The following is a 25329-nucleotide window of genomic DNA, read 5'->3' as shown; positions in this document are numbered from 1 at the left end:
AACTCTCGGACTTTCTTGCTTTTATCTTCGAGAAAGTCATACTGGTTGGCTTTGTAAAAATTCTTCTTGTTCGCATAAAACTTTCCGTCATCGGAATCTGAGCTGTCTGTAGACGAGTCCTCAGTAGAACTGTCAGTCTCTGGCGAGATTTAGCCTTCTTTGCCTTTCTCTTGCCCTTTCTTCTGCTTTTTGCCGTGCTTTTTGGCTTTCTTTTGCGTGTCAAAAAGCTAAGCAATCCGTGCATCAACCACGTTCTCCAGTTCCTTCTCCGTATATTTCTTGGAGGCAGAAGGTTTCTTGAGAGCTGGTTTCGGGAGTGGTGTTGTGGTTCTCTGCCACTCCATCTGTACCTCTTCCAAAGAGGTCTGGTTCATATATTTTGCCATCTTCGGGTCTTTGGCAAAATTGAGCATCATCTTTGTTGCATCGCCGATCAACTGGCGACGCTCTATCTCTCGCCGCTCCGCCTAAGTAGACCAAGGCGGGCCATACTCTCTGCCTGAATCTTCGTTGTGATCCCAGCCCGCATCTCCAGATGCAGAGGGAGTCGACTGATCATTGCCTGAAGCCATAGGTGCCGCGGAAAAAAATTCGGAAATCGGATTTCCCGTAGAAGAGAAATCGGCCGTGCTCTGATACCACTGTAACAGCCTTGGACACTCCAAGTCAAGAATCAACCGCGACAGCACCAAATAACCACTTCAAAACAATTCACAGATCACAATAGATTTGCACTAGCCCGGCGGAGTTCCGTGCCTAGAGATATTGGCCCCAAAGACTGGCGCCCCTTTCGGTATTTCTTTTTATATTAATCAATCATCAAAGTACAAGAGAGCGGTTAGGGTTTCACTCTCAGACTCTGCGTCCAAATGCTCTGAGAAGTGAGGCCCTCACCACTAATTTAAAGGTTACAAGGGATGCCCAAAAGCAGAGCCCCAAAAGCTTTTAAAATCAAAAGCATCAGTTCTCTCTCTCTCTTAGAGAGTCTTTTCTCTTTTTTTTTTATAAAAAAAAGCAAAAGCAAAATTCGCGTCGCTCATCATTTTCCAAAAAAAAATAATAATAATAATAATAATAATAATCCGCCTCCGCGATTTCCGAAATTTAGGGTTTCTAGCAAAAATTAGGGTTTGCAGGAATTTTAGGGTTTCTGGCAGAAATTAGGGTTTCTGCTATCCGCCACGTCATCACTTTGTGACACGCACAATAAAAACAAGGGAGAGACGCGCAAAAAGCACACACACATGCTTGCTGTAATTTTTTGCACATAACCTGAAAATATTACCTGAGCACGTTCCAATGCCGAAATAGAGACCTTTTTCGTAATGGAATCGCACCAAACTTAGTGTACGCGTAGTGTAGGTAGAGAAGAACTAAATTCTATGAGTACTTTGCTGAAATTCACCCTAAAAGAGATGATTAAGGGCTGAAAACAGAGAATTTACAGCCACCATACTATACGAAGAGAGTGCTTGCTGCAACTTCTCGCAATGAAACTTCACCAGAAGCTCACTATGGCTATGAGAACCCTTGTTCTAAACAATGGGCACACAAGGCCACCACATATGTCAGAAGGGACTGCTCTCAAGCTTCCATGGAGGGCTCCAATGCGTAGAGCATAATCACAATAGGGGGGGTAGGAGCACTGCCAACACTGACAAGTGGGGAGGGGTGCCTCTTATCAAGCCAGCAAAAAGAGGGGGCGCTAGAAGAAGAGAGAGGGTGAGAGTGAGAGTGAGAGAGCCACTTAGTATTGGTAAGTGGGCCAAGTGGCACACTTACTTAATAACTTTAAAACCATTCAATTCACATTAAAAAGTCCCTAGGCTATTAATGAAATGTGCAAATTAACTCACAACTGCACACACAAATGCTACTAATGAAATGTTAGCTGCTCCCCATCACAATGCCGTACGGACACTCTGGCATTACCTGTTCGCACTTGTCCGGCCATTTGGTCCGACATAAATCATTTAAAATAATTTAAGTGCTTATCCTAAGGCCGTAAAAATAATTCAGGCCTTACGGTTACTGTTGTTCTAAGGACCCCATCTCATTCATGTGCTCGCACTGACGCGCGTAATTATCTAAGCCTGAAATCTGAGGCTACTATCTACCCCTTTATTGAAGACCCGATTTCCCAATCACTAGGGCTTCAAGGTATTTTTGCTAGGGTCTCCTTGAGATGCTCTGGCCCAAATTTGGGCGCACCTGAGGTCCACAGAACTACTAGATCTATTCTGATGTGCACACAACTTATTAGATAATTATTTTCTCGTAAATAAATTAATTATTTACAAAGTCTGACATTGTTACATCCCTCTTGATTCTAAACAGTTGACCTCAATTGTAGAGCGTCAACATAATTGTGCAAGATGTCTGGGTAGTCCTTGAGATCGGACTCAGTCATCCACTTTGCATCTAAAGGGGTGTAATTCTTGAACTTAACTAAATACTTTCGATGTAGACTCCCAGACTTTAGTTGTCTTTCAGAGTGGTGTATTATCTGTTCAGGTTAAAGGATTTCCTCAGTCTCTTCGACTTCTGGAGGATCTTCTTGTACTGGCGCCACTGGAGGAGGTCAAACATGTGGTCGGAGGAGACTTACATGAAAAGCATTATGGATGCGCCAATGAGAAGGCAAATCCAATCTAAAAGAAATGTCATTGACTTTATCTATAATCTTGAAAGGGCCGTAACATCTATGGGAAAGTTTAACAACTTTCCCTTTTCCGACCCACTTTTTTGATCTAGCTTTGTCGAACTTAAGTAGGACATATTGTCCTTTCTCAAGATTGAGATTCCTTCTGTGCTAGTCTGCTTTTCTCTTTTGTTGCTCTTGAGTACGAAGAATCACTTGCTTTACTTGTTGGTAGGCAGTATGAGTATTGCGCACAAATTCATCTGCGGCAAAGATGTTTTCTTTGGTAACCATAATAGGAAGTAAGAGTGGCTTCCCATAAATAATTTCAAAGGGAGCTTTACCAGTTGAGGAATGTATGGTATTATTATACGCAAACTCAACTAACGATAAGTACTCTTCCCATTCGGATTGTCTTTCCGAAACATAGCACTTGAGGAGGTCTAAAACAGTGGCATTGGCGATTTCGCTCTGACCATCTGTTTAAGGATAATAAGCTGATGAAAAATCAAGCTTACTTCCCAAGTTCTCAAACAATTGCCAAAAAAACTAGTCATGCGAGGATCTCTATCCCTGACGATAGTCTTTGGCAATCCATGGTGTTTAAAAATCTGAGCTAGAAATATTCTAGCCATGTGATCAGCCTTGATCGTCTTCTTAATTGTAAGGAAATGTGCTTGCTTGCTGAATCTGTCTACCGTCCAGATTGCATCATTTCCGTTCTTAGATCTAAGAAGATCCGTAATAAAATCCATGGCAATACTTTCCCATCGCGTGTTAGGCACAGGGAGTGGCTGAAACTTGCCATAAACTTTATGTCTGTCATATTTCCCTTTTTGGCATACTAAACACTCGCGTACATATTTTTCAATGTCCGCCCGGAGTGTAGGCCAAAAGAAATATCTTTCGAGGGCATTAGTGGTAGCAACAATTCCCCGATGCCCGGCATAAGGAGAATTATGTGCTTCATCCATCACCTTCTATCGTAAGGACTGAGCTATGCATATTGCTTGTTGACGATATAGTGTATCATCTTGAATGGAATAAGGTGGCCTTGAGTGATCAGCTTGAAGATCTGCCCAAATTGTAGCGAAGTCTGGATCTTGAGGATATATCTCACAGAGAGATTCTAGTTCCTCATGATAGATAGTTGTCATTGCATTGATCTTTGGACGCCTGGATAGAGCGTCTGCAACTGCATTCTTTGTTTTAGAAGTGTGTAAAATCTGAAAATGGAACATTGAAAAAAAGTTGGCCCATCTCATCTGCTTTTCTGATAACTTTCTCTGTGTGCGAAGTAGCGAAGACTCTGATGATCTGTTTTGATTATAAAATCAGCTCCTAGCACATAATGTTTCCAAATGGAAAGAGCATGAATTACTGCCATTAGCTCTTTCGCATATATGGAAGCATGCAACTCTGCATCTCTAAGTCGCCAACTTTCATAAGCTATGGCATGACCCTCTTGGTTCAAAACTGCTCCTACACAATCTCCAAATGCATCGCAGTACACCTCGAAAGGTTTGCGAAGATCAGGGACGGAAAGAACAGGTCCATGACTAAGTAGATACTTAAGCTTTTCAAAAGCTTGTTTTTGTCCAGGTCCCCCAATGGAATGGAATCCGCTTCTTCGTCAAATCATGGAGAGGACCCGCTATGGCGGCAAAGGCTCGAATTGTAAGGTGCAGCGGAATGAATGTTTGAACTTTGCTCAAGATGAGTGCTCCGAACTGTGCTCAAGGTTCCTTTTTGTTCTTATGGTAGGGAGAGCCTTCCGTTCTTAATGAGAGAGTAATGATCACAAACAAAGTGAATGGACACTGTGCGTGCAAGTGTATGAGACTGAGAGAGAGAGAGAGAGAGAGAGAAGAGAATACGACACCAGAGACTATTGTAAAACCCTCCTCCGAAGGCCCCACTCTCTATGGCGAGAGCGGTCTACTTATGATTGCACAAATCTCTACAATGCTTGGACTTGCCGACGATGTCGACGACGATGAGACGGCTGAAATCTGAAAACGCTAATGGCTGAAATCTGCAAATCTTCTATCTGTTGAATTCTGACTCTATGTCGATGACGATGTCGATGGCGACGATGCGACGACGACGCACTGAAAACGCAGATGCTGAAATCTGCGTTTTCCGGGCTGAATCTGCAAACTTCGCGGGATTTAACCGTGCGGCGAGGATCTGCTGCGGGAAGGTGAGATCTGCGAGGTTTGGGGGTTCTACTGCGGGTACTGACTGCTGAAAACTGAAAAACGCTGGTCTATGGGCTGATTCTGTCGCGAAGATCTGCAAATACGCCGAGGTGTCTGGCAGATGCAAAAACGCTAGGGCTGAAAAATCTTCTGTTGTCGCCGGATGGCTTGCAATTGCAAAAACGCTAGGCTGGTCTGCTGTCTGCAAAAACGCCAGGTTGATTTGGGAATTCTGCAAACGCTAGATGATCTGCTGCAAAAATGCCAAGGCCTGTCTGCTGCAGAAAACGCTAGCTTGGTCTTGATGGCTAGAAACGCTATGGGATCTTGCCGGTCTTGCTGAGAAGGTGCCTGTTGAGCCAAGCTCCTGTTGCCTCTTCTGTCATTTAGTGCTAGTCTAGGTTTGCTTATATACAAACTTACTCAATTTGCCCTACCTACTTTCCAACAAAAGTCACTTAAAAATAATAAGTGAAAAATGTCAAAAATAGGTAAAATAGGCTAAATACACTGGAAAATTCCCTTGAAGGATTCTGATGGATTCTGATGGGAATGCTTATGATCATGCTGTGTGCAACCAGAGGATATGCATCTACACTATGTGTCTAGGCATGCACGGTCTGCAAACAGACTCACAAAAGTGTCAGATCACTTCTAATCTAGACTGACTGACTGACTGAACCCTTATCGTGTTGTAGCTTGTCCACTGACACATAGGGTTGGATGTGTCACGTGACACGAATGAAACGCCGATAATAGGGACAGAGGCCGAGAAAACTTCCTACGTCATGTACTGTAGTTGGCGTAGGCCATTCTACAACTGCTTGAATCTCATCAGGGTCCATTCTCACTTGGTTGTGAGATACTACATGGCCCAAGTAGTGAATTTCTTTTAGAAAGAACTCACTCTTCTTAGCATTCACAAATAATTTGTGTTTGCGTAACTCTTCAAACACTAATGCGAGATGCTTATAGTGTTCGTCTTCCGTCTCTGAGAAGATTAAGATGTCATTGAAGAAAACTCCTGTAAATTTTCTATATGAGTGAGATTCTATCCATCATTTTGTTGAATGTGGTTGGTGCATTAGTGAGTCCAAAAGGCATCACTAAGAATTCATACAATCGGAAGGTTGTTCCAAATGAAGTCTTATGCACATCCTGAGGAGCTATGCGGATTTGATGATACCCGCTCTTCAAGTCTATACGACTAAAGACACTTACTCCTTGTAGCTTATCAAGAATGTCATCAATCCGAGGAATTGGGAATCGATTCTTGATTGTGATCTTGTTTAAAGATTTGTAGTCTATGCACATACGGAATGTGTCATCCTTTTTCTGTACTAGCAAGACAAGTGAACAATATGGAGAAGTATTAAGCCTTATTAGACCCTTCTCCAAAAGTTCATTAAACTGCTTGAGGATTTCCTCTTGCTGCATTAAACAACGCGATAAGGGGGCTGATTTGGAGGAGAACTTCCTGGAATCAAATCAATTGTATGATCCTCAGGTCGAGAAGGTGGGAGTTCATTTGGAAGTTCATCTGCAAAACAATTTGCAAACTTTTCTAACAACTTAATTCTTTTTTGCTCTAAAGAGGAAGAAAGTTGTGAAACAGACACATCTCTCTCTCTCTCTCTCTCTTGCAAAAATTAAGTACGCTGAAACACACTTTTTCGTTACTTTCTTGATTGCAGTGTGATTGGCGATGGGGATACGCCAATCATCTGCATCCGCAAGTACAAGATATTGCTTTCCTTTATGATCAAAGGATAAAGTTTTCTGAACATAGTCAGGAATGGGATGCATCTTGTAGTGCCAAGGCATCCCCAAGATGACATCACACCCTTCAAGTGAAGCTAGTAAGAAAGACTCTTGATCTTTGTAGTTGTCAACCTTTAAATTCAGCTTCCCTATGGTTGGAGTAGAGCTGGAGTTCTACCTGAAAGTAGATTGTGCTTGAATAGAAACTCCAAAACGGTTGGGCTGTAAATTCAAGTCATCAGCTAGCTTTGTAGAGATAAAATTGTCTGTACTGCTAGGATCAAACAGAATAAGAGCCCGTTGGTTGTTGATGCTACCCCATGCTTTGAGAAGAGCTCTTTCTTTTCTATCCTTGGTTGTATTTCCCCGTACATCTGGGACTGCATTGGAAGAAGGTGGTTGCGGGGTTTTGGTAGGGCAATCACCCTTCATATGTCCAATTTGTCCACACTTGAAGCATCTTCCTTCGCTCATGTAGGTTCTCAATTCAGCACAAGAGATATTTCCCTTTCTTGGGCTGATTTGGGTTTGCTTCTGCATCGGAGGCGGTTCTTTTCTTCTTTTGAGAAGAAGAAGTAGAGGTAGATTGTTCATGGAGAGCCTTCTGCTTGGCATGATAGGTGCTTTGCTCCATCTTCCTAGGAGTACCCTTGTCATGTATTCCATCAGCTATGCGAGCTGATTCCATAAGTATCTGCAAGTTACCTCAAGGATAAAGCTTCACAGCCTTTTGCAAGGCTTCATGCAATCCAGCTTCAAACTTGCGCATCTTTTCCGAATCTTCAATCTTTTTGAATGGGGTGACTTTCAAGCAGTCACAAGGGACGCATTCCGGGACGGGGGAACGGGGAACGGGGGACGGGGGACGGGGCTGAAATGGATTTTTAGTGTAAAAAAGAGAGCGGGACGGCAAGTGGGGACGGAAAAGTGGGGACGGGAAGCCCGAAAAAGGGCGTCCCCTGTTACTATGCTTTCAAGAGAACGTCCCAAAACCTATCCACATAGCGTGGAACAGTTTCGTTCTCTAACTGTGAGAGTCGATCCCATTCTTTCTTTACCTCTTCTTCATAGTTTGGAGTAAGGAACTATGCGTAGAACTCCTTCTTGAAAGCAGTCCAATCTTGGAGTTTGCGTTTTTCTAGGGTCAGGGTTAACCATCAACTGAAGGCGGTGCCTTTCAAGTACATACTGACATGGCGAAGCTTGGATCTTTCTTTAAAGTTCCCTTCTGCAAATGCAACTTCAAATTGGCGGATGAAAGCCAAAGCTTTGTCATTATCACGCCGTCCATTGTAGGTGTCGAATTTTACATCTTTGTCACCTGACTTGAATGTTTTCTGCTTGTGGTGCTTCCTCTTATGGTGCTCCTTCTTTCTATGCTTAGACTCCTTGTGGACAGGAGTCCTTTCCCTTGAATGCACTTCCCGCTGCAACGGATCGTCAAGAAACGTGTCTTCTGGAGCAACTGTCATCCAGATCCTTCATGAAAGAAAACTGAGGAGAATCAGGAGGATCCTGCTCTTGAATCTTTGGATTAAACCGCACATGACGTTCTGGAGGTTTCCTCTGCCTCTCGTACATGCGGGAGGTTCCAATTAAAGGATCTTTCTTTGATTCTTGCGTCTTTGGATTCTGCGGAATTTCTCCCGGCCCCCATCTACACTTTCTCCTTCCCTTTCTCAAGGGTATGGAGAATCTTCTGGACTTCTGGATGGGAGAGAGCTTTTTGCAACTCTGCCACCTGCTGCTGAAGGATAGAGAACTCTATCTCGCATCCTTTCATTTCTACAGTCTGCCAAGAGTCGTCAATCCCTTAAGAAAGAGAGAGATTACCTTGCTTTGATACCACTGTCACAAAAAAGACGGAAGCGTAAACTGACTTTTAATTGTACTTCAAATACTCAAGAGAATTAGAGAGGGAGAGAGAAAGCTTGACACTTCATTGGGGACCACAAGATGGGCTGGTCCCCCCCCATAAAGAGATTTATCTTTATTACTAAGGTAGAATCTTTACAAGCACAGGAACGGGTAGCCCGTCCTCTATTCTTTCTTTTCTGCTTCTGACTAAGAGAGTGCGAAAGCTACTCTCTAAATACTGAGAGGACTTTCCCTCTGCTATGAGCTTTTGGGAAACTCTCGAAAACGAGTCTATCTTCCACAAAACTTAACGGAAGCTCTCAAAAATGAGAGTCTACCTTCCGCTAACTGTGCCCCTTTATGCATAATCATTCCCGCAATAAAAACAAGGGAGAAACACGCAAGAAGCATACACGCATGCTTGCTGTAATTTTCTGCACATAACCTAAAAATATTACCTGAGCACGTTCCAATGCCGAAATAGAGACCTTTTTCACGATGGAATCACACCAAACTTAGTGTACGCGTAGCGTAGGTAGAGAAAAACTAAATTCTATAAGTACTCTGCTGAAATTCACCCTAAAAGAGGTGATTAAGGGCTGAAAACAGAGATTTTACAGCCACCACACTCTACGAAGAGAGTGCTTGCTGCAACTTCTTGCGATGAAACTTCACCAAAAGCTGGCTATGGCTATGAGAACCCTTGTTCTCGACAATGGGAGCACGAGGCCACCACATATGTCGCAAGGGGTTGCTCTCAAGCTTCCATGGAGGGTTCCAATGCGTAGAGCATACTCACAATAGGGGAGGTAGGAGCACTGCCAACACTGAGAAGTGGGGGAGGGAGTGCTCTTATCAAGCCAGCAGGAAGAGGGGGCGCAAGAAGAAGAGAGAGAGTGAGAGTGAGAGTGAGAGAGCCACTTATTATTGGTAAGTGTGCCAAGTGGCAGACTTACTTAATAACTTTAAAACCATTCAACTTTCACATTAAAAAATCCCTACGATATTAATGAAATGTGCAAATTAACTCACAACTGCACACATAGATGCTACTAATGAAATGTTAGCTGCTCCCAAGCACAATGCCGTACAGACATTGCTCTGGCATTACCTGTTCGCACTTGTCCGGCCATTTGGTCCGGCACAAACCATTTAAAATAATTTAACTGACTTATCCTAAGGCCGTAAAAATAATTCAGGCCTTAGGTTTACTGTTGTTCTAAGCACCCCATCTCATTCCTGTGTTAGCACTGACGCACGTAATTGTCTGAGCCTGAAATCTGAGGCTACTATCTGCCCCTTTATTGAAGACCCGATTTACTAGGGCTTCAGGGTATTTTTTGCTAGGGTCTCCCTGAGATGCTCTGGCCCAAATTTGGGCGTACCTGACGCCCTAGAACTACTAGATCTATTCTGATGTGCACACAACTTATTAGATAATTATTCCCTCCTAAATAAATTAATTATTTACAAAGTCCGACATTGTTACACCCCGTCGAAGAGTGAATCATGTTATTGTAGGCAAATTTCACCAAGGGCAAATACTTTTTCCATTGAGTCTTTTGATCCGAAATGTAAGACTTCAATAAATCCAATACAACTGAATTTGCAATCTCACATTGCCCATCAGTCTGCGGGTGAAAAGATGACGAGAGCTACAACCGCGTCCCAATGTTATCCCAAATAGCCTTCCAAAAAAAACTTGTGAATCGGGGATCTCTCTCAGAGGCAACTGTCTCAGGAATGCCATGTAATCTGAACATCTCAGTAATGAACAATCTTGCTAAGTGATCCGGCTTGACTGTTTTCTTCACTGGAATGAAATGAGCTTGCTTGCTAAATCTGTCAATAACAGTCCACATACCATCATGCCAACTGTGTCTTCGGGAGATCAAAAATGAAATCCATAGCAATACTTTCCCAAGGGCGTGTGGGAATGGCTGAAGGCTGTAACAATCCCTGTGCTTTATGCATGTCAAACTTGACCTTCTGGCATACCAAGCAACTGCGTACAAAATCGTCCACGTCCTTCTTGAGTCTCGACCAAAAGCAGTATCTCTCCACACCTTTCAAGGTGGTATCAATGCCGCGGTGACCCGTAAATGGTGGATAGTGGCATTCGGTTAGAACCTTTTCTCTCAACGGCTGTGTAACGCACAACATCCATTTTCTTCATCAAGTAGCCATCATGAATGGAATATCCCGCTACTACCTTCCCATTCTGTATTCGACCGAATACATCTGCAAAATCTCGATCTGTGGTGTACTGATCAACCATGCCCTCAAAGCTTCTATGGTGTATCGCGGAAATAGCCAGAACCAACGGCTTCCAAGAGAAAGCATCTGCCACCAAGTTCTTGTGTCCCTGCACATGGACAATCTGGAAGTGAAATTGTGACAAGATGTTCGCACACCGCATCTGCTTTTCCGATAGCTGCTTCTGTGACAAGAAGTAGTGTAAACTTTGGTGATCTGTGAAGACCGTAAAATCGGCTCCGAGTAGGTAATGTCGTTATTGAGTAAGAGCATGGATAACCGCCAAAAGCTCTTTCTCATATATATGTGCTGTCAATTCCGGCCTTGAAAACAATCGGCTCTCATAGGCAATGACATGGCCTTCTTGCATTAAGACCGCACCCAGATACGACCACAAGCATCACAATATACTTCGAATGACTTCTGCAAATCCGACAAAGTCAAAATTGGTCCTGAAGTCAATTTCTCTTTCAATGTCTGAAAGGCAGTCACCTCTGTGGGTCCCCACGAGAAAGGGACTCCTTTTTGTGTCAAGATATGCAAAGGGGAAGCACCCTCTGCAAACTTTCTAATGAACCGCCAATAGTAAGAACATAAGCCCAAGAAGCTTCTAACTTCATGGATATTCTTCAAATCGGGCCAATCACGTATAGTCTCAATCTTGACCGGGTCCATTTGCACTCTTGCTGCTAAGACAATGTGTCTCAAAAAGTGTATCTCTGATAGGAAAAATTCACTCTTCTTTGCATTAATCACCAACTTGTGATCTCATAATGCCTTTGCTCCTATTATCGACGGTCCATTCGAAAATTTGCAGAGATAGCTTCACCGTTGCATGTGTTGACTTAGAAAGGGGTTCCTTTCACTCGAGGACTGTCAGAGATTGTAGCCTTTCATACTCTCAAGGAAAAGTGTCACGTGACACATCCAACCCTATGTGTCCGTGGACAAGCTACAACACGACAAGGGTTTAGTCAGTCCAGTCAGTCTAGATTTAGGAGTGTTCTGGCACTTTTGTGAGTCTGTTCGTAGACCATGCATGCCCAGGCACTTAGTGTAGATGCATATCCTCTGGTTGTACCCATCATGATCATAAGCATTCCCATCGGAATCCATCAAAATCCTTCAAGGGAATTTTCCAGTGCATTTAACCTATTTTCCCTATTTTTGACATATTTCACTTATTAATTTAAGTGACTTTTGTTGGAAAGTAGGTAGGGTAAATGGAGTAAGTTTGTAAGAAGACAATAATGTCATCAAAGAAAGTGCCAACAAAAGATCTGTACTCTCTGAAAATCCTGTCTACCATTCGGTTAAAGGTCGCTAGAGCATTGTTAAGGTCAAAAGGCATCACCAAAAATTCAAATAAACCGAAGGTAGTCCGAAAAGTTGTCTTGTAGACATCTCCCGGCGCAATTCGGATTTGATGATATCCGCTCTTCAAATCGATCCTGCTGAAACAAGAGGATCCGTGTAGTCGGTCTAGAATATCATCGATCCTAGGAATCGAAAATATGTACTTGATGGTGATTTTGTTAAGAGCTCTATAATCAATGCACATTTTCCAAGATCCGTCTTTCTTCATAACCAACAACACCGGAGAGCAGTTTGGTGAAGTACTCAACTAGATAAGACCCTTTTCCAAGAGGTCTTTCACTTGGTCCATAATCTCTTCATTCTAGGCTCGGCTCACACAATAAGGTGGCCGGTTCGGTGGTGTGCTTCTAGGTATCAGATCAATGGTATGATCCTCAAGACGAGTTGGTGGCAAGTCGCCTAGCAGGCCCTCAGAAAAGCAATCGGCATGAGTGTGGAGAAAATCTTGGCGTTCTTTATCAAGTTCAGACATATTTGTTCTATGTTCATCATTTAACTCTTTCAAAAAAATCGAGTAAACAAACAAACTGGATTTCATTAATTTCGAAACGGCCGAAGCCGATACAATAGGGACAGACTCGCCCTTAAGTTTCACATCAAGCACAATGTTTCGGCCCTTTTCAGAAGTCAATGTCGCTTTCTTCGCCCGATAATCGACCACGGCATTGTTCTTATGGTACGAAGACTCTCCCAAGAGGACATCACAACCTTCCAAGGGCATTATGTAGAAGTCCTTGTGCCCCAAATACCCCTGACAATGCACCTGCCGAGTGCTGCTAGAACTGCCTCTGCTTGTGGTCCCATCCGATCGGGTATAATCTCGAGCCACGCCGCCAATTCAGGTGAAATGAAGTTGGCCTTGGCTCCTCCATCAAAGAAAATCAGGGCTTCTTGATCTTTCACTTTGCCCCAAGCTCGACAAAGTTCTGTACTTTCATTAATCGTGCTTGGGTCAGTACCCATGCAATCTAGAACCAGTCCTGCTTTCATCTTGCCTTTTCGTCCACGTTCCTCAGCAGCTTTCGAACTCTCTGGCCTTTCTTCATCTTGTTCTTTCTGTGCCTTTTTAGGACACTTCGCGGAGATGTACCCATGTTCCCCGCATCCAAAACACTTCCCCTCTTTGATGTAGCTGGCCCTCTCCCGAAGAGTGAGCCGGAGTCGTGCATCCTTATCTTTCTTTTCTTGGGGACTCTTCTTCTTTCTACTTTCATTGTGAGAGGTCTGTTGGGTTCTTTGAGTCAAGATCTCATCAGTGGGGTCAGTCAAATTTCCGAAATGTATCGCAAAAACCCGTTTCGCAAGACCCATCAATTCTTGAATAGAATTCGACTTTTGTTCCAGACAGTAGTCTCGGATCTTTACTGTCTCGGATCTCTGTAGGGAGTCCACAGCAAAACTGCTCAATCTATTCTTTAAAAGAGACCTTAAATGAAGAAGCTAGTAGAAAAGAGCTCCAAAATCTCTCGCAATAAGCGTCCAAAGAATCTTCCTTGATCATCCAAAGATGATTCCAAGCGGTTCGTATATCTCGTTCGTACTCCCGAGAAGAAATAAAGAGCCTTTTGAATTTCAACCATTTAATTGGAGCTTCCTTCGTCAGAAGAAGAGTGGACCACCATGTTCGAGCATTACGGAACCCAGAAAAGGATTCAAATCGATTGTCCACCTTCTTTAAATTCTGTTGTTTTCTTGCTCTTGTCTTCGAGGAAGTCATATGTATTGGCTCTGTAGAAGTGCTTCTTTTCAAGAGTGCTTGTCCATGTCTTTCTACGAGTACAGGTTCCACTTCTGCACTCGTCTGTCTTTTCGGCTTTCCTCCCTACCTACGAGAAGAAGCAATGGCTATACGCCATCTCGAGTAAATCTTACAATCGGGTTATTCTTCAGGCGCTTCACCAATCTCGGGTCTTTGGAGTACTTAATCAATCTGTCCACACATATGCCAATCTGCAGTTGACGTTTGTACTCCTTTCTGGCAAACTTGTTTGAAATATTTTTTTGCCCAAATCTTCATTCTTTTCTTCAGTTCCCGCGCCGGATTTTCAACTTTTCTTTGCCTTCCCACTGAGAGGTGTCGTCTCTGTCAGGTTCTTCACGAGAACCCATGTATAATTTGGGATTCTTAATGGCTTTATGCCCTGTAAGACAGAGCGATGAAGACGGGAGCGCGCCTGATGCACGATGTATGAAGGGTGGGAGTGGCTAATAAGTCCGGGGTTGGGCCACGAAGATTCTTTCCCAAAAGCTGTGCGCGCTGCAAAAAGGATCGGATCCTCCATAGAAGAAGAATCTTTCTGTGCTCTGATACCATTGTAACAAACTTGGACACTCCAAGTCAAGATTCTACCGCGACACAGCAGAGATTTACTTCAAAACAATTCACAATTCACAATTGATTCGACACGGCCCGACGGAGTTCCGTGCCTAAAGATATTTTCCCCAAAGACTGGCGCCCCTTTCGGTATTTCTTTTGTATTAATCTGTGTTCAAAGTACAAGAGAGTGGGAGGGTTCTCACTCTCAAACTCTGCGTCGAGATGCTCTGAGAAGTGAGGGCCCAGCCCACTTATTTATACGTTACAAGGGATGCCCAAAAGCAGAGCCCTAAAAGCTGTAACTTAAAAGCTTCTTATAATAAAGCAACAGGTCCAAAAAAAGCTATCAAGCATAATTTTAGGAATTCCGTACGCTTTTGCCAAGTCATCAGTTGGTCATCGCAAAAGCAAATTTCCGTACAGCCTGTCCCGCTTTTCGTGCCGCAATTCACGGAGGACCGTACGATATGCCACGTCAACATGTCAACGGTTTTTCCGGGATTGTCAACAAGCCGGGGTGTGTGTGTGTGTGTGCTCTGCTGCCCCACTTTGTAAGTGTGTCCAGGGCCATGCCACGTCACCAGTTTCTGACACTGGTATGGAGAGATGACGTCATGGTTTGAGCTACATGGATTCAGCATGGACAGACTACCCCCCTTCCAACACTCATTGGATGCCCCCTCTCTGACTCTTACACAGTCCGAGATCACCAAGCTCATTCGCCAGGACATGACTCAGCTGGTTACCAGAAGGACTTGGATTCAGCCGACATAGGAGTTAGGCACGAAGATGGCTTTCTATAGGGAGCATCTTCTCCAACTCACTGAAGATGGTTTTGTAGTGAGGCCTAGATACATGGACACCCACTTATCTCACGGGATACGGTGTGCTATTGGCCAGATACTCGCCCACCTCTCTCTCTCTCTCTCTCTCTCTCTCTCTCTCTCTCTCTCATGGGAAGCATCGGAGAAGTGCCAATGGCTTCCCCCACATGTAAGAAGACGCATACCTAGCTGGTCGCCCACAAAGCCTCCTTCATGAGGACAGGGAAAAGGATGTCGGCAATAAAGAAGGAAATGAGAGAATGGAGAAATTGTCAGGTGCAGGGAAGTGTTTAAGGATTTAGCTCAAATCTAGTACTCTGCACAAACTCGAGGTTACTTCACTTCACTTGAAAAGAGAAACTGTAGAGAGAGAAAGAGAGAGAAAGAGAAGAAGAAGAAGATGAGAATTTATAACGTTGTAGGAAACTATCCCGAGAGAGAGAGAGAGAGAGAGAGAGAGAGAGAGAGAGAGAGAGAGAGAAAGCACCTCAGTTATCAAGTCGTTTGTTGCAAAGGCTACAAAGTGCGCGATCCGATGTCTCTAGACTCCATCCTCGACTCCCTGCCAACTCTCTGTCGTCAACTCCCTGTGTTCCTCTTGTCCTGCTTTTGATTTACAGCTGCTGTAGGAAATCGCAAACCTAAACTTTCGATAGAGGAGAGAGAGCACCACTTCCACACAACCGATCGCAAGCTGCCAAGCGGATGCATTGAGCAACCTCCAATTTGAACGTGGACTCTAGGCTAACGAAGTAACAAGTATCTTCACTCTTCACACCAGCATGACTACTGCTTGCAAGTCAACAGAACTGAACAAATGCTCCCATAGAGAGCAAAGTCATATTAGGCAACTCAGCTTCTTCTAAGCTGTATTTTTCATTTGTAAGGCTTGGATGCTCCGCGATTCCTCATGCATACCAGCAGCTGTGTACATATTGATCATAGCAACATAAGTTGCGGGATCCTTTTTGTCAACACATACTGCATGATCAAAAGCAAATTTCCCTGCAATAACATCGCCGCATTTCTGGCAAGCGCCTAGAAGAGCAGACCAAGCTGCAGGATAGTTGGTTGATGGCATCTTTTGAATCATTGAAATCGCTTTATCCAGATGTCCTGCCCGTCCAAAAAGATCGACCATGCAAGTAAAGTGCTCCAAATCTGGAGGTACTCCATGTTCAGGACTCATACTTGTGAAGTACATTTGGCCCTCATCGACAAGACCTGAGTGACTGCATGCATTAAGCACACAAGAAAATGCGACTCTATCTGGAAGAATGCCTCTAAGCAGCATTTGCTCAAAACAGCTTAAAGCATTGCTATACTGCCCTTCTTGGGCGTATGCAGTGATCAATGCAGACCACGACACGACATCTTCAACAGGGAGCTCGTCTAGGATCTGTTGGGCTTTTGCAAGCGCTCCGCATTTGGCATACATGTCCACCAAAGCATTGCCAAGTACCAAGTCCTTCCCTAGGAGTCCCTGCCTGTTGATCTCATCATGAATGCGCTTCCCCTTATCAGCTGCTCCCATGCTGGCACAAGCCTTCAATACACACACAAAGATTACTTCATCAGGAGGACTTCCTTTGCAGAGCATCCTTTCAAAACACCTCAACCCCTCCTCACCTTGGCCCCGCTGCACGTATCCTGTGATTATTGCACTCCATGAAATTGCATCACAGATTGAGAGCTCCTCCATTATTTCTTGTGCCTTAGCAATGGCCCCACTTTTGGCATACATGTCCACCAAAGCATTGCCTAACTTAATGTTGTCTTTCAGCAAACCCTTTGTTGCAATCTCTGCATGTATTTGTTCCCCCTTGTCAACTGCTCTTATACTGCCACAGGCTTTCAAGATGGAAATGTAAGTTATAGAGTTGGGAGAGAGACCCTCAGACTGCATCTGCTCAAGACAGTCCAAAGCATCCTGACCCTGCCCCTTGTCAGCATACCCCGCAATGAGCGCAGACCAAGAGACAACATCCCTGACAGGAAGCTCCTTGAGCACTTGTTTGGCTTTTGCAAGTGCACCACACTTGGCATACATGTCCACTAAAGCATTACCGAGAGTAACATCTTTTTTCAGCAACCCTTTCCTTACAATTTCATCATGAATCTCTTCCCCCTTCTTGATGTCTCCTATGCTGCTGCAGGCTTTCAAAACGAAAGCGAAGGTGACATAATCCGGAGAGAGGCCTTCCCGTTGCATACTGTTCAGACAATCAAGAGCATCTTCGCCTTGCCCTCGTTGGACGTACCCTGCAATCAGCGCAGACCAAGAGACAACATCTCGTACAGGAAGCTCATTAAGCACTCCACGTGCTTTTGCAAGAGCACCACATTTTGCATACATATCCACCAAAGCATTGCCAAGTGTAGAATCTTTCTCGAGTAGCCCCTGCCTGGCAATCTCATCATGGATTTGTTCCCCCTTGTGAATTGAACTTGTGGTGCCACATGCTTTCAAAATGCAAATGAAAGTGACAATGTTGGGAGGTACGCCTTCACACCGCATTTTTTCAAAGCAGTTCAAAGCATCTTCACCTTGCCCATGTTCAGCATAACCACAAATTAATGCTGACCAAGAGACAACATCTCGTGTGGGAAGTTCTTCGAGCACCCGTTCAGCTTTAGAAAGCGCGCCACATTTGGCATACATGTCCACCAAAGCATTGCCAAGTACGATACTTTTTCCCAATAACCCATGTCTAGCTATCTCAAAATGGATCTCTTGCCCTTTGTCAGCTGCTCCCATGCTTGCACAAGCTTTCAAGAGGCAAATAAAGGTGACATCATTAGGGGTTAGGCCTTCCTCCTGCATCTGTCTAAAACATTTAAGAGCATTGTGCCCTTGCCCATACTGGGCATATCCTATGATTAATGTAGACCACGAGACGATATTACGTGCAGGGAGCTCCTCAAGCACTTGTCGTGCTTTTGACAAAGCACCACATTTGGCATACATATTCACCAAAGCATTGCCAAGCATAAGATCTCCTTCTAGGATTCCATGTTTGGCAATCTCCTCATGAATTTGTTTCCCCCTGCCCTCTGCTCTTATGATACCACAAGCTTTCAAAGCAAAGATGAAGGTTACGGCATTGGGGAAGACGCCCTCCATCTGCATCTTATCATAACAATTCAAGGCATCTTGTCCATGTCCCTGTTGAGCATAACCAGCAATGAGTGCAGACCAACCAACGACATCTTCAATACAAAGCTCCTCAAGCATTTGGTGTGCCTTCGCAAAATTGCCACATCTTGAATACATGCTCACTAAAGTGTTGGCCACATTGGAGCACCATTCAAGGAGCCCCCATTTCAAAGCATTTGCATGGGCTCTAGTGCCTCGGGGCAGATCCTTCTTCTTGGCACAAGTCCTTAAGGTGGCCACAACAGTGGCGACATCATTTTCAAGACATGATGTCTGGTCATGGGGAGCTACTTTCGTCTGACTGTTCGTGATGCAAAAAGCCAGCGTTTGGGAAAAGCGCGTCTCAGCTTACAATCATGCCCCTTTAAGATACAAAAGTGCTGATTGACAGCAAGAAAGGGAAAATCCCATCTATATAGTAGAGTACACAGGTTGATCCCCAACTCCACCTGCCTGCAACAGCAGGTTCGTTCTGTATTTATCTTGCTTCGTATAGCAGATGCCAAGATAGCGAACCAAGATGTCGACTGACTGGGTGGGCTGATGATACGGCTTCATGGGTACTACATGGGCAGCGGTAATGGCGCCATTGCTTTGACGCTGCAATCCGTAAGTGTGAGAGTGTAGCTTCTACTGTTCCAGTTTGTAATGGAAAGCTTTGCGCAGGGTGCGCCGCATGTGTTGCGTATGGTGGAGCCAATCAATGGCACCTTGCTTGGTTGTGTGCCATACATCCCTGAAGGACGTGGAAGCTTGCGTGCACAGCAGACGGAAAGACCTGATTCCACGTTTGGTGAAGAGCTTGCCCGGAGCAATGGCGAACACCCTTACTTTTCAATTGGAGACCCTGTCTTTTTTTTTGAAGAACAGATTGTATAATTAAAAAGGAAATAAAAAAATACACGTCAAAGGAAGGGAAAGAGGCAGTCCCAAACAAGGAATTACAACTTCATACAGAGTTGAATCTGAAGTGTCTATCCTTAGAATACATTTTAAGAAGCATGGTTCTCCAAGTTTTCCATGGAGTTCTTCTCTAGAGCATGTATAGTGATTCATCAGAAGCATCCTTAATTGAATCCAAGCTCAGCTTAGCAAGCTGTTTAAGATCATGAAGCAACATATATTCTGTAGAAACTGAGTTCTTGTTGAAAAGAGCATTAATTTTTTGAATTTGGGTGTGCCATATGTAGGTGTTCCTCCACAGATTCCACAAGGGAATGTCCAGGCTTCTACATTCGCCCACCAAAACAGTTCTAAGTAGGTAAAGGGCTGAGGATGAAGTGACAAACAAGCAGAGTGCAAGATTTTTTGAAGACCTTGGGCTTTCGGGAAAGTCATAAACAAATGAATTGTGTCTTCATGTTGCTTGCATCTGGGACATAAATCGTCACCAATTCTTGCTTTAAGTGTTATGTGTCCTGTCCAAAGACCTTGATGTAGAAGTAACCAGCTCAAAAAGCTCTGCTTAATTGGGATTGAAAAGCTCCACAAGCTTTTAAATCTGAAAATCCACTGTTTACTGCTCCAACATACTTTCCATTTTTGGTTGAGTCTTTTCTTCAAAGAGTCTTCAAACTTTGGAGTGAGCTCTAGATACTTATAGTAGTCCAAAGCCAAGAGATTGGAGCTTCTTCTGTATCCAATGTTCGACTGGAGGATATTTTGAAGCACAGAAATCCTGCATGCTTTGGGTGACGTTGCTCACATATTTTGACGTTTATTGAGCATCCTTCTTGTGTCTATCATTGACAGAACAAAGTCGTCATATTTCTCTCGTCCTCAATTGCAGCCTTCACCATATATGGTGTGCACATTCTACGATCTTATCTTATACGTCTTCTCATAACGAGATATGGCTATGACTATTCTCGTCAACGGTTTTCCTTCTGGCCAGTGTTCTGTTCCTCCTTTCCAAGGCCAAGGATTTCCAGGTTGGAAAGCAAAGATGTTGTTGATTCTTGAAGGCGATGAACTCTCTGATATTGTCCTTGGAAATTGTGTATGTCCGCATCAACCTGTTGATACGGATCATGACAATGTGCTTATCACTGAAGGACCTGTATTTGAATATTGGCATGTTGCATATTTCTTGTAAATGACATAAGGACCCCTTGGCACTGAACATCTTTCCAAGTTTTAATTCGCTTGAAGCACTTGTGGCCTCTTTTAGTAGGTCCCAAGCCAGCTTCGTGAGGTATATGTCCATACCATATAGAGTCCTGCAAATAGAAGTGAGGGTTAGAAATGACATTCCTTGATGGCTTCCATTGCTTTTTGGTCTCCATCTAGGCTATCCAAAATCTTGCAGAGATGAAGTTAGGTGGGAGTTTGATTTGTAGAGGTGAGGTAATTAGGTCCCATTGAGATAGACAGGTCCAAGCTTTATAATCCTTCAGAAAACCTTTGGGGATCACTCTTCTGATCAAGCATGTCCATAAGTCATCGCTTGAGGTGGATCTCATTATCCACTTGGCTGCCAATTTCTGTGCCATTTTGTGAAGATTGAGAATGCCAAGCCCTCCTCTTGCTTTATGTAGACAGCAATGTGCCAAGCAACGTTAGGGACTTTGGTACCTATATCATTGCCACCCCATAGAAATCTTCTAGCAAGTTGAATTGCTTGATTGATTTTCTTCTTATAGGGCATCCAACAAGACAAGAAGTAGATTAGTGAAGGTAGCAGATAGTGATTAAGTACAAAGACTCTAGCAGCCAGGTTGGGTTGCATATTCTGCCAAGAGAAGACTTTCTTCTTGAATTTCTCAAGTATCCACTGCCACCTCTGCTCAAGGGAGATCTTGAAGCCCATTGGGACTCCCAACAACCTGAAGACATATACATCATGGATATTCTAGCATCCAGCAGCAAACACTATAGGGGGAATAAGACCATTTGAGGCTTTGAACCCTCTCTTAGAATGGTTGATATAAGAACCACTGGCTAGACAAAATGTGTTCAAACACTTTAGAAAATTGTCAGCTGAATTAGGATCTACCTGCATCACAGCATTTGTGTCATTAGCAAATTGTTGGAGACATAAAGGTTTGTCAGCACATGGTACCTGCATTCCCTTGATCTTACCATCATTCAACATTTCTTGAATGAGCCAACCTAAAGAATCTAATGCAATTGCAAAGAGCAGTGGAGCCAAAGGGCAACCTTGCCTGATTGACCTCATAAGCAAAATAGGGTCTAAGAGTTCACCATTCACAACAACTCTTGCATACGCACTACCAAAAAGAATAAGGACATATTTAATGAATTTTCTTCGAAATTTCTTCCAAAGCCAATATCTACCAAAGATTGTGGAATGAAGTCCCATTCCATTCTATCATACACCTTGTCAAAGTCCACCTTGAAGAAAAGAAGTCCTGACGTGTTTCCAAAGTAAATTCAAAAGCATTCCCACAAAGTAATGATTGCATCCAAAATAAACGTGCCTTTGATAAAGCCTTTCTGCTCCTTAAGGATGATTTGATTCATAAGAGGACTTATTCTTCTAGCTAGACACAAGGCAAACATTTTATACAGAGTAGTCAGACAAGTGCTAGGTCTCCAATTACTAAGATCCTCCCTACCCCCTTTTTTTTATGAATGAGCTTAGTGACTCCAGTATTAACAAAGGCAAGAAGAGCTCCCTTCCTAGTAGCTTCTTGCCATACTTTAAGAATGAAAGGAGCCATGAATCCTGATACTCAATAAAAAACTCATTAGGGATATCATCAAGACCAGGGGACTTGCCAGGCTTCAAATTGTTAATAGCTTCTTTGAGCTCCCCCTTAGAAATAGGAAGGTCCATCATTTTAGCAATGTGAATGGACAAAGTTTTCTTCCTCTTAAGAGCAATGAGTGCCCTAGCCTCCTGGATTTCCTTGCTTCTTTTGGGGGGCGGAGAAGATATTGGCAAAGAACTGGTGAGCAATATTCAAGTTTTCTTTGTGAGAAGAAGCAAGCTTCCCATTGGAAGCTTTAAGGAAGGGCACAAAATCCTTCGCCTTTTTCTTGTCGAGCAAGTCAAACATTTTTTTATTAGGTCTATCCAGCTTGCCAGCCCAAAACCCCCTAGTATAAACAAGGGCACTACTAGCTTCTAGGAGCTCTTCCTGCCTAAGATTTTCCTTAAGCTCGAGGAGATCAAGGGGGGGAGGATCTAAGCTAGGAGTGGATTCTTCAAGAAGAAGAATTTGACCTCTTATCATCATTCTTCTCTTAGTCCTAAGGTCTTTAGCTATCCTCTTGTAGGTGGTAAGAGTTCTCTGAATATCTTTGACAGCCTTTTCCCAAGCATCGAAAGGAGAGTGACAAATCTTCAAAGCACGCTTGAAACTGTTATGGACTTTTTCTCTTATGAACTTAAGCTTGAAGAGAGACTGGTCCAAATGAATCCACCCGGCTTTAGAGGAGTTTTCTGTTCTATTGAAGTCAAAAGTAATTGGTTTGTGATCTGACAAGAGAAGAGAAGAGTCAGACTTACAGTCTATCTGCCAGTGCTCCTGTAGTACTCATATACACCCTGTCAAGCCTTGCTGCCTTGAAATTATCCCCATGCTGTTTGTTGGTCTAAGTGTAGCCACTATATTTGAGATATCCATCAAATCTAACTTGCTCGCCATATCAGCCCAAAGTTCCTTTCCTTGCCCGAAATGATTTGACCTCTGTTGTTCCACCTATCGTTAATAACTTCTACTACGTTGAAGTCTCCTACAAGCACAAGTGGATTAGAGAGTGAAGATAGGTCTTGCCAATAGTAGCCCATTTCAGTAGAAGAATTTGAGGCATACACATTAGCTAGCGTGAAGTTAAATGGGGCATCAAGAGTGACAGCCACCCAAGAGCCTTGGGGATCAGATGAAAGAAGCATAAGCCTGTTTTATACCAATGGTAGCTCCACCTCTGCCTGCAGTTTGATCAGTGTGGAACCACTGGTGGTTGGTGCTAGTTCTCTTTAGATTGCGGTCCAAAGAATCCTTGGAAGCTTTGAGCTCCTGGAGACAAATAAAGTCGGGGATTAGACTAATATCATAGAGCCATTTCTTGATGCAAACAGCCCTTGAAGGATCATTGATTCCTTTACAATTAAGAGAAAATCCCTTCAGATTTGGGCACTTAATTTTTTACTGGTTTTTGATGGCTTGGCTAGAGAGATAGACTCTCTCCCAGGGTCTGTGTTCTTTTCCTTCTTCCTCTTGCTCTTGGAGGTCCCTTGAGTTGGCAAGGATTCTTCCTCAGCTTGAGTCATATGGGTGTCGCAGGACATTTTCGGGGAAGCAGGCAGAAACTGTTTGGCTATATGGTCATGCTGGTTAAGCTCACTGATGAACATTTGCTCTTCTGATTCCTTCTTGTTAGCTTGAGTACTTTTGATGACCTCTTTATCACTGTCCGAGGAGCTTGATTCAGAGGAGAAGCCCCTAGTCTGATCATTTGGGCTAGGGGGAGCTTGACTTGGTTGACGCATCCCATTAGGAATGGCCTCCTCAAAAGGTCCTTCTTGAGCACCATTCGTTGTATCTTGGTAGGGAGCACGGTTGGAAGTAGAGTTCTTTTGTACACCAATGTCTCCAAGCTTAGTCAAAGGGTCAAATACCTCCTCCAATAATGCGTCAAACCTAGTGTTTAGCTTGGGTCCATTAGTCTTAGGAGCTTTAGGGTTCCTCATAGTGTTTTTCTTAGGCACTTTGTTGAAATTGCTGCTTTTGTCCTGCTTCTTGAGGGGAGGCCTTCTTTTTTTCCATCTCTAGGTAGTCTTTGATCTGATGTCCTTGAGCATGACAGTTGAAGCAAGAGTTTGGTATGTTACTGGGGACTTGTCTTAAAAGTTGGCTACACGAGGGCATCCATGGACCATCATCCATGCATGTGGCACCTATAGAGGTTGTGGCACACGCTTATTATTGTCTGATTACTAAAATGTAGCGATTTCCATAGAGAAAGGTAGGAAAGGGGCCAAGAAGGTCCCACCCGACCAACTCAAAAGGCTCCTATACTTGAATAGTGGACAAATCACCTATTTTTTATGTGATTTTTTTTTTCTCAACAAATTTTGCATCTTTGTATGAATTGAGGGATCAACTACCTCATACCTAGCCAATAGTACATTAATCTTGAGTTTTTGTAAAACTTTGTTGATCGAAGATGACCGCCCTGAACAAGGTAATACTCCGAAGTATCTTGTCTATAAGGTTGGGGATGGGGATTGGTCCCGGCGACCTGGCAATACAATAAATGGTCAATTATAATGAGCTCTTGGATCTGTAGGTCTACTTAATGGAACTGGTAGATCCTCTATCGGAGGTGTGGTGAATTGAGTTACATGAACTTCAGTGCACGAAAGACCATCAATAGTAATGCCTTTATGATAGTGGATCGTGAAGGTATATCCTTGCAAATCCAGGGCCCATCTGAGGAGATGACTAAGTGGATGATTTTTTTTTGTAGCAGGGGGATTATTGAATGTGAATGATGGTGAATTTCCACCAAGACTTTAGAGCCATGAAGGTAGGGATGAAATTTTGCAGAAGCCCGCATTATGGCAAGAAGCTCCTTTTTTGTGGTGGAGTAATTGGTTGAGGGATCTATTGATGAAGGATATGGGATGACATTAAGAGAGATTATCTTGCTGTAAAAGTGTGATGTGTAGACCATACTTTGAAGCATTTTTTCGCAACAAAAGGGACTTTTGGAAATCTAGGTGAGATAGAAGTATAGTGTCTTGGTTGACCTTCTTGATTTGTGAGAAGCTTGGTTGGCAAGTAGAGGTCCAAACATATTGGGCTCCTTCTTGAGTAGCTGGCAAAGAACGGAATGTAAAAGAGGCTAGATTTGGCACGAATGTTGGGGAGAAGTTGGTCATGCCCAAGAAGCTTTGCAAGTCCTTAATGGTAAAGGTTGATGGATAGTTATAGGTGGCTATGGTCTTGGCAGGGTCAGCTTTATTG

At 43.5% G+C, this 25329-nt stretch overlaps 1 protein-coding gene across 11 annotated transcripts in view; it reads right to left on the bottom strand.

The window, feature by feature from the left end:
- LOC147430000 (pentatricopeptide repeat-containing protein At3g09040, mitochondrial-like) overlaps positions 1-19242 on the bottom strand; it is an 85940-nt gene extending 66698 nt beyond the window's left edge. For all 11 annotated transcript variants that reach the window (XM_086496195.1, XM_086496187.1, XM_086496193.1 and 8 more), the window contains exon 1: positions 15722-19242. In XM_086496195.1, coding sequence (XP_086352321.1) covers positions 16097-18508 — 2412 coding nt within the window. In that variant the 5' untranslated portion in view covers positions 18509-19242 and the 3' untranslated portion in view covers positions 15722-16096. The remainder of the gene's footprint in view (positions 1-15721) is intronic.
- Positions 19243-25329: the final 6087 nt, after the last annotated feature.

This window comes from Adiantum capillus-veneris, chromosome 22 (assembly GCF_014529385.1).
Source record: "Adiantum capillus-veneris isolate H3 chromosome 22, ASM1452938v2, whole genome shotgun sequence".
Taxonomy (NCBI): Eukaryota; Viridiplantae; Streptophyta; class Polypodiopsida; order Polypodiales; family Pteridaceae; genus Adiantum; species Adiantum capillus-veneris.
This window is presented reverse-complemented; position numbering and strand designations above follow the sequence as displayed.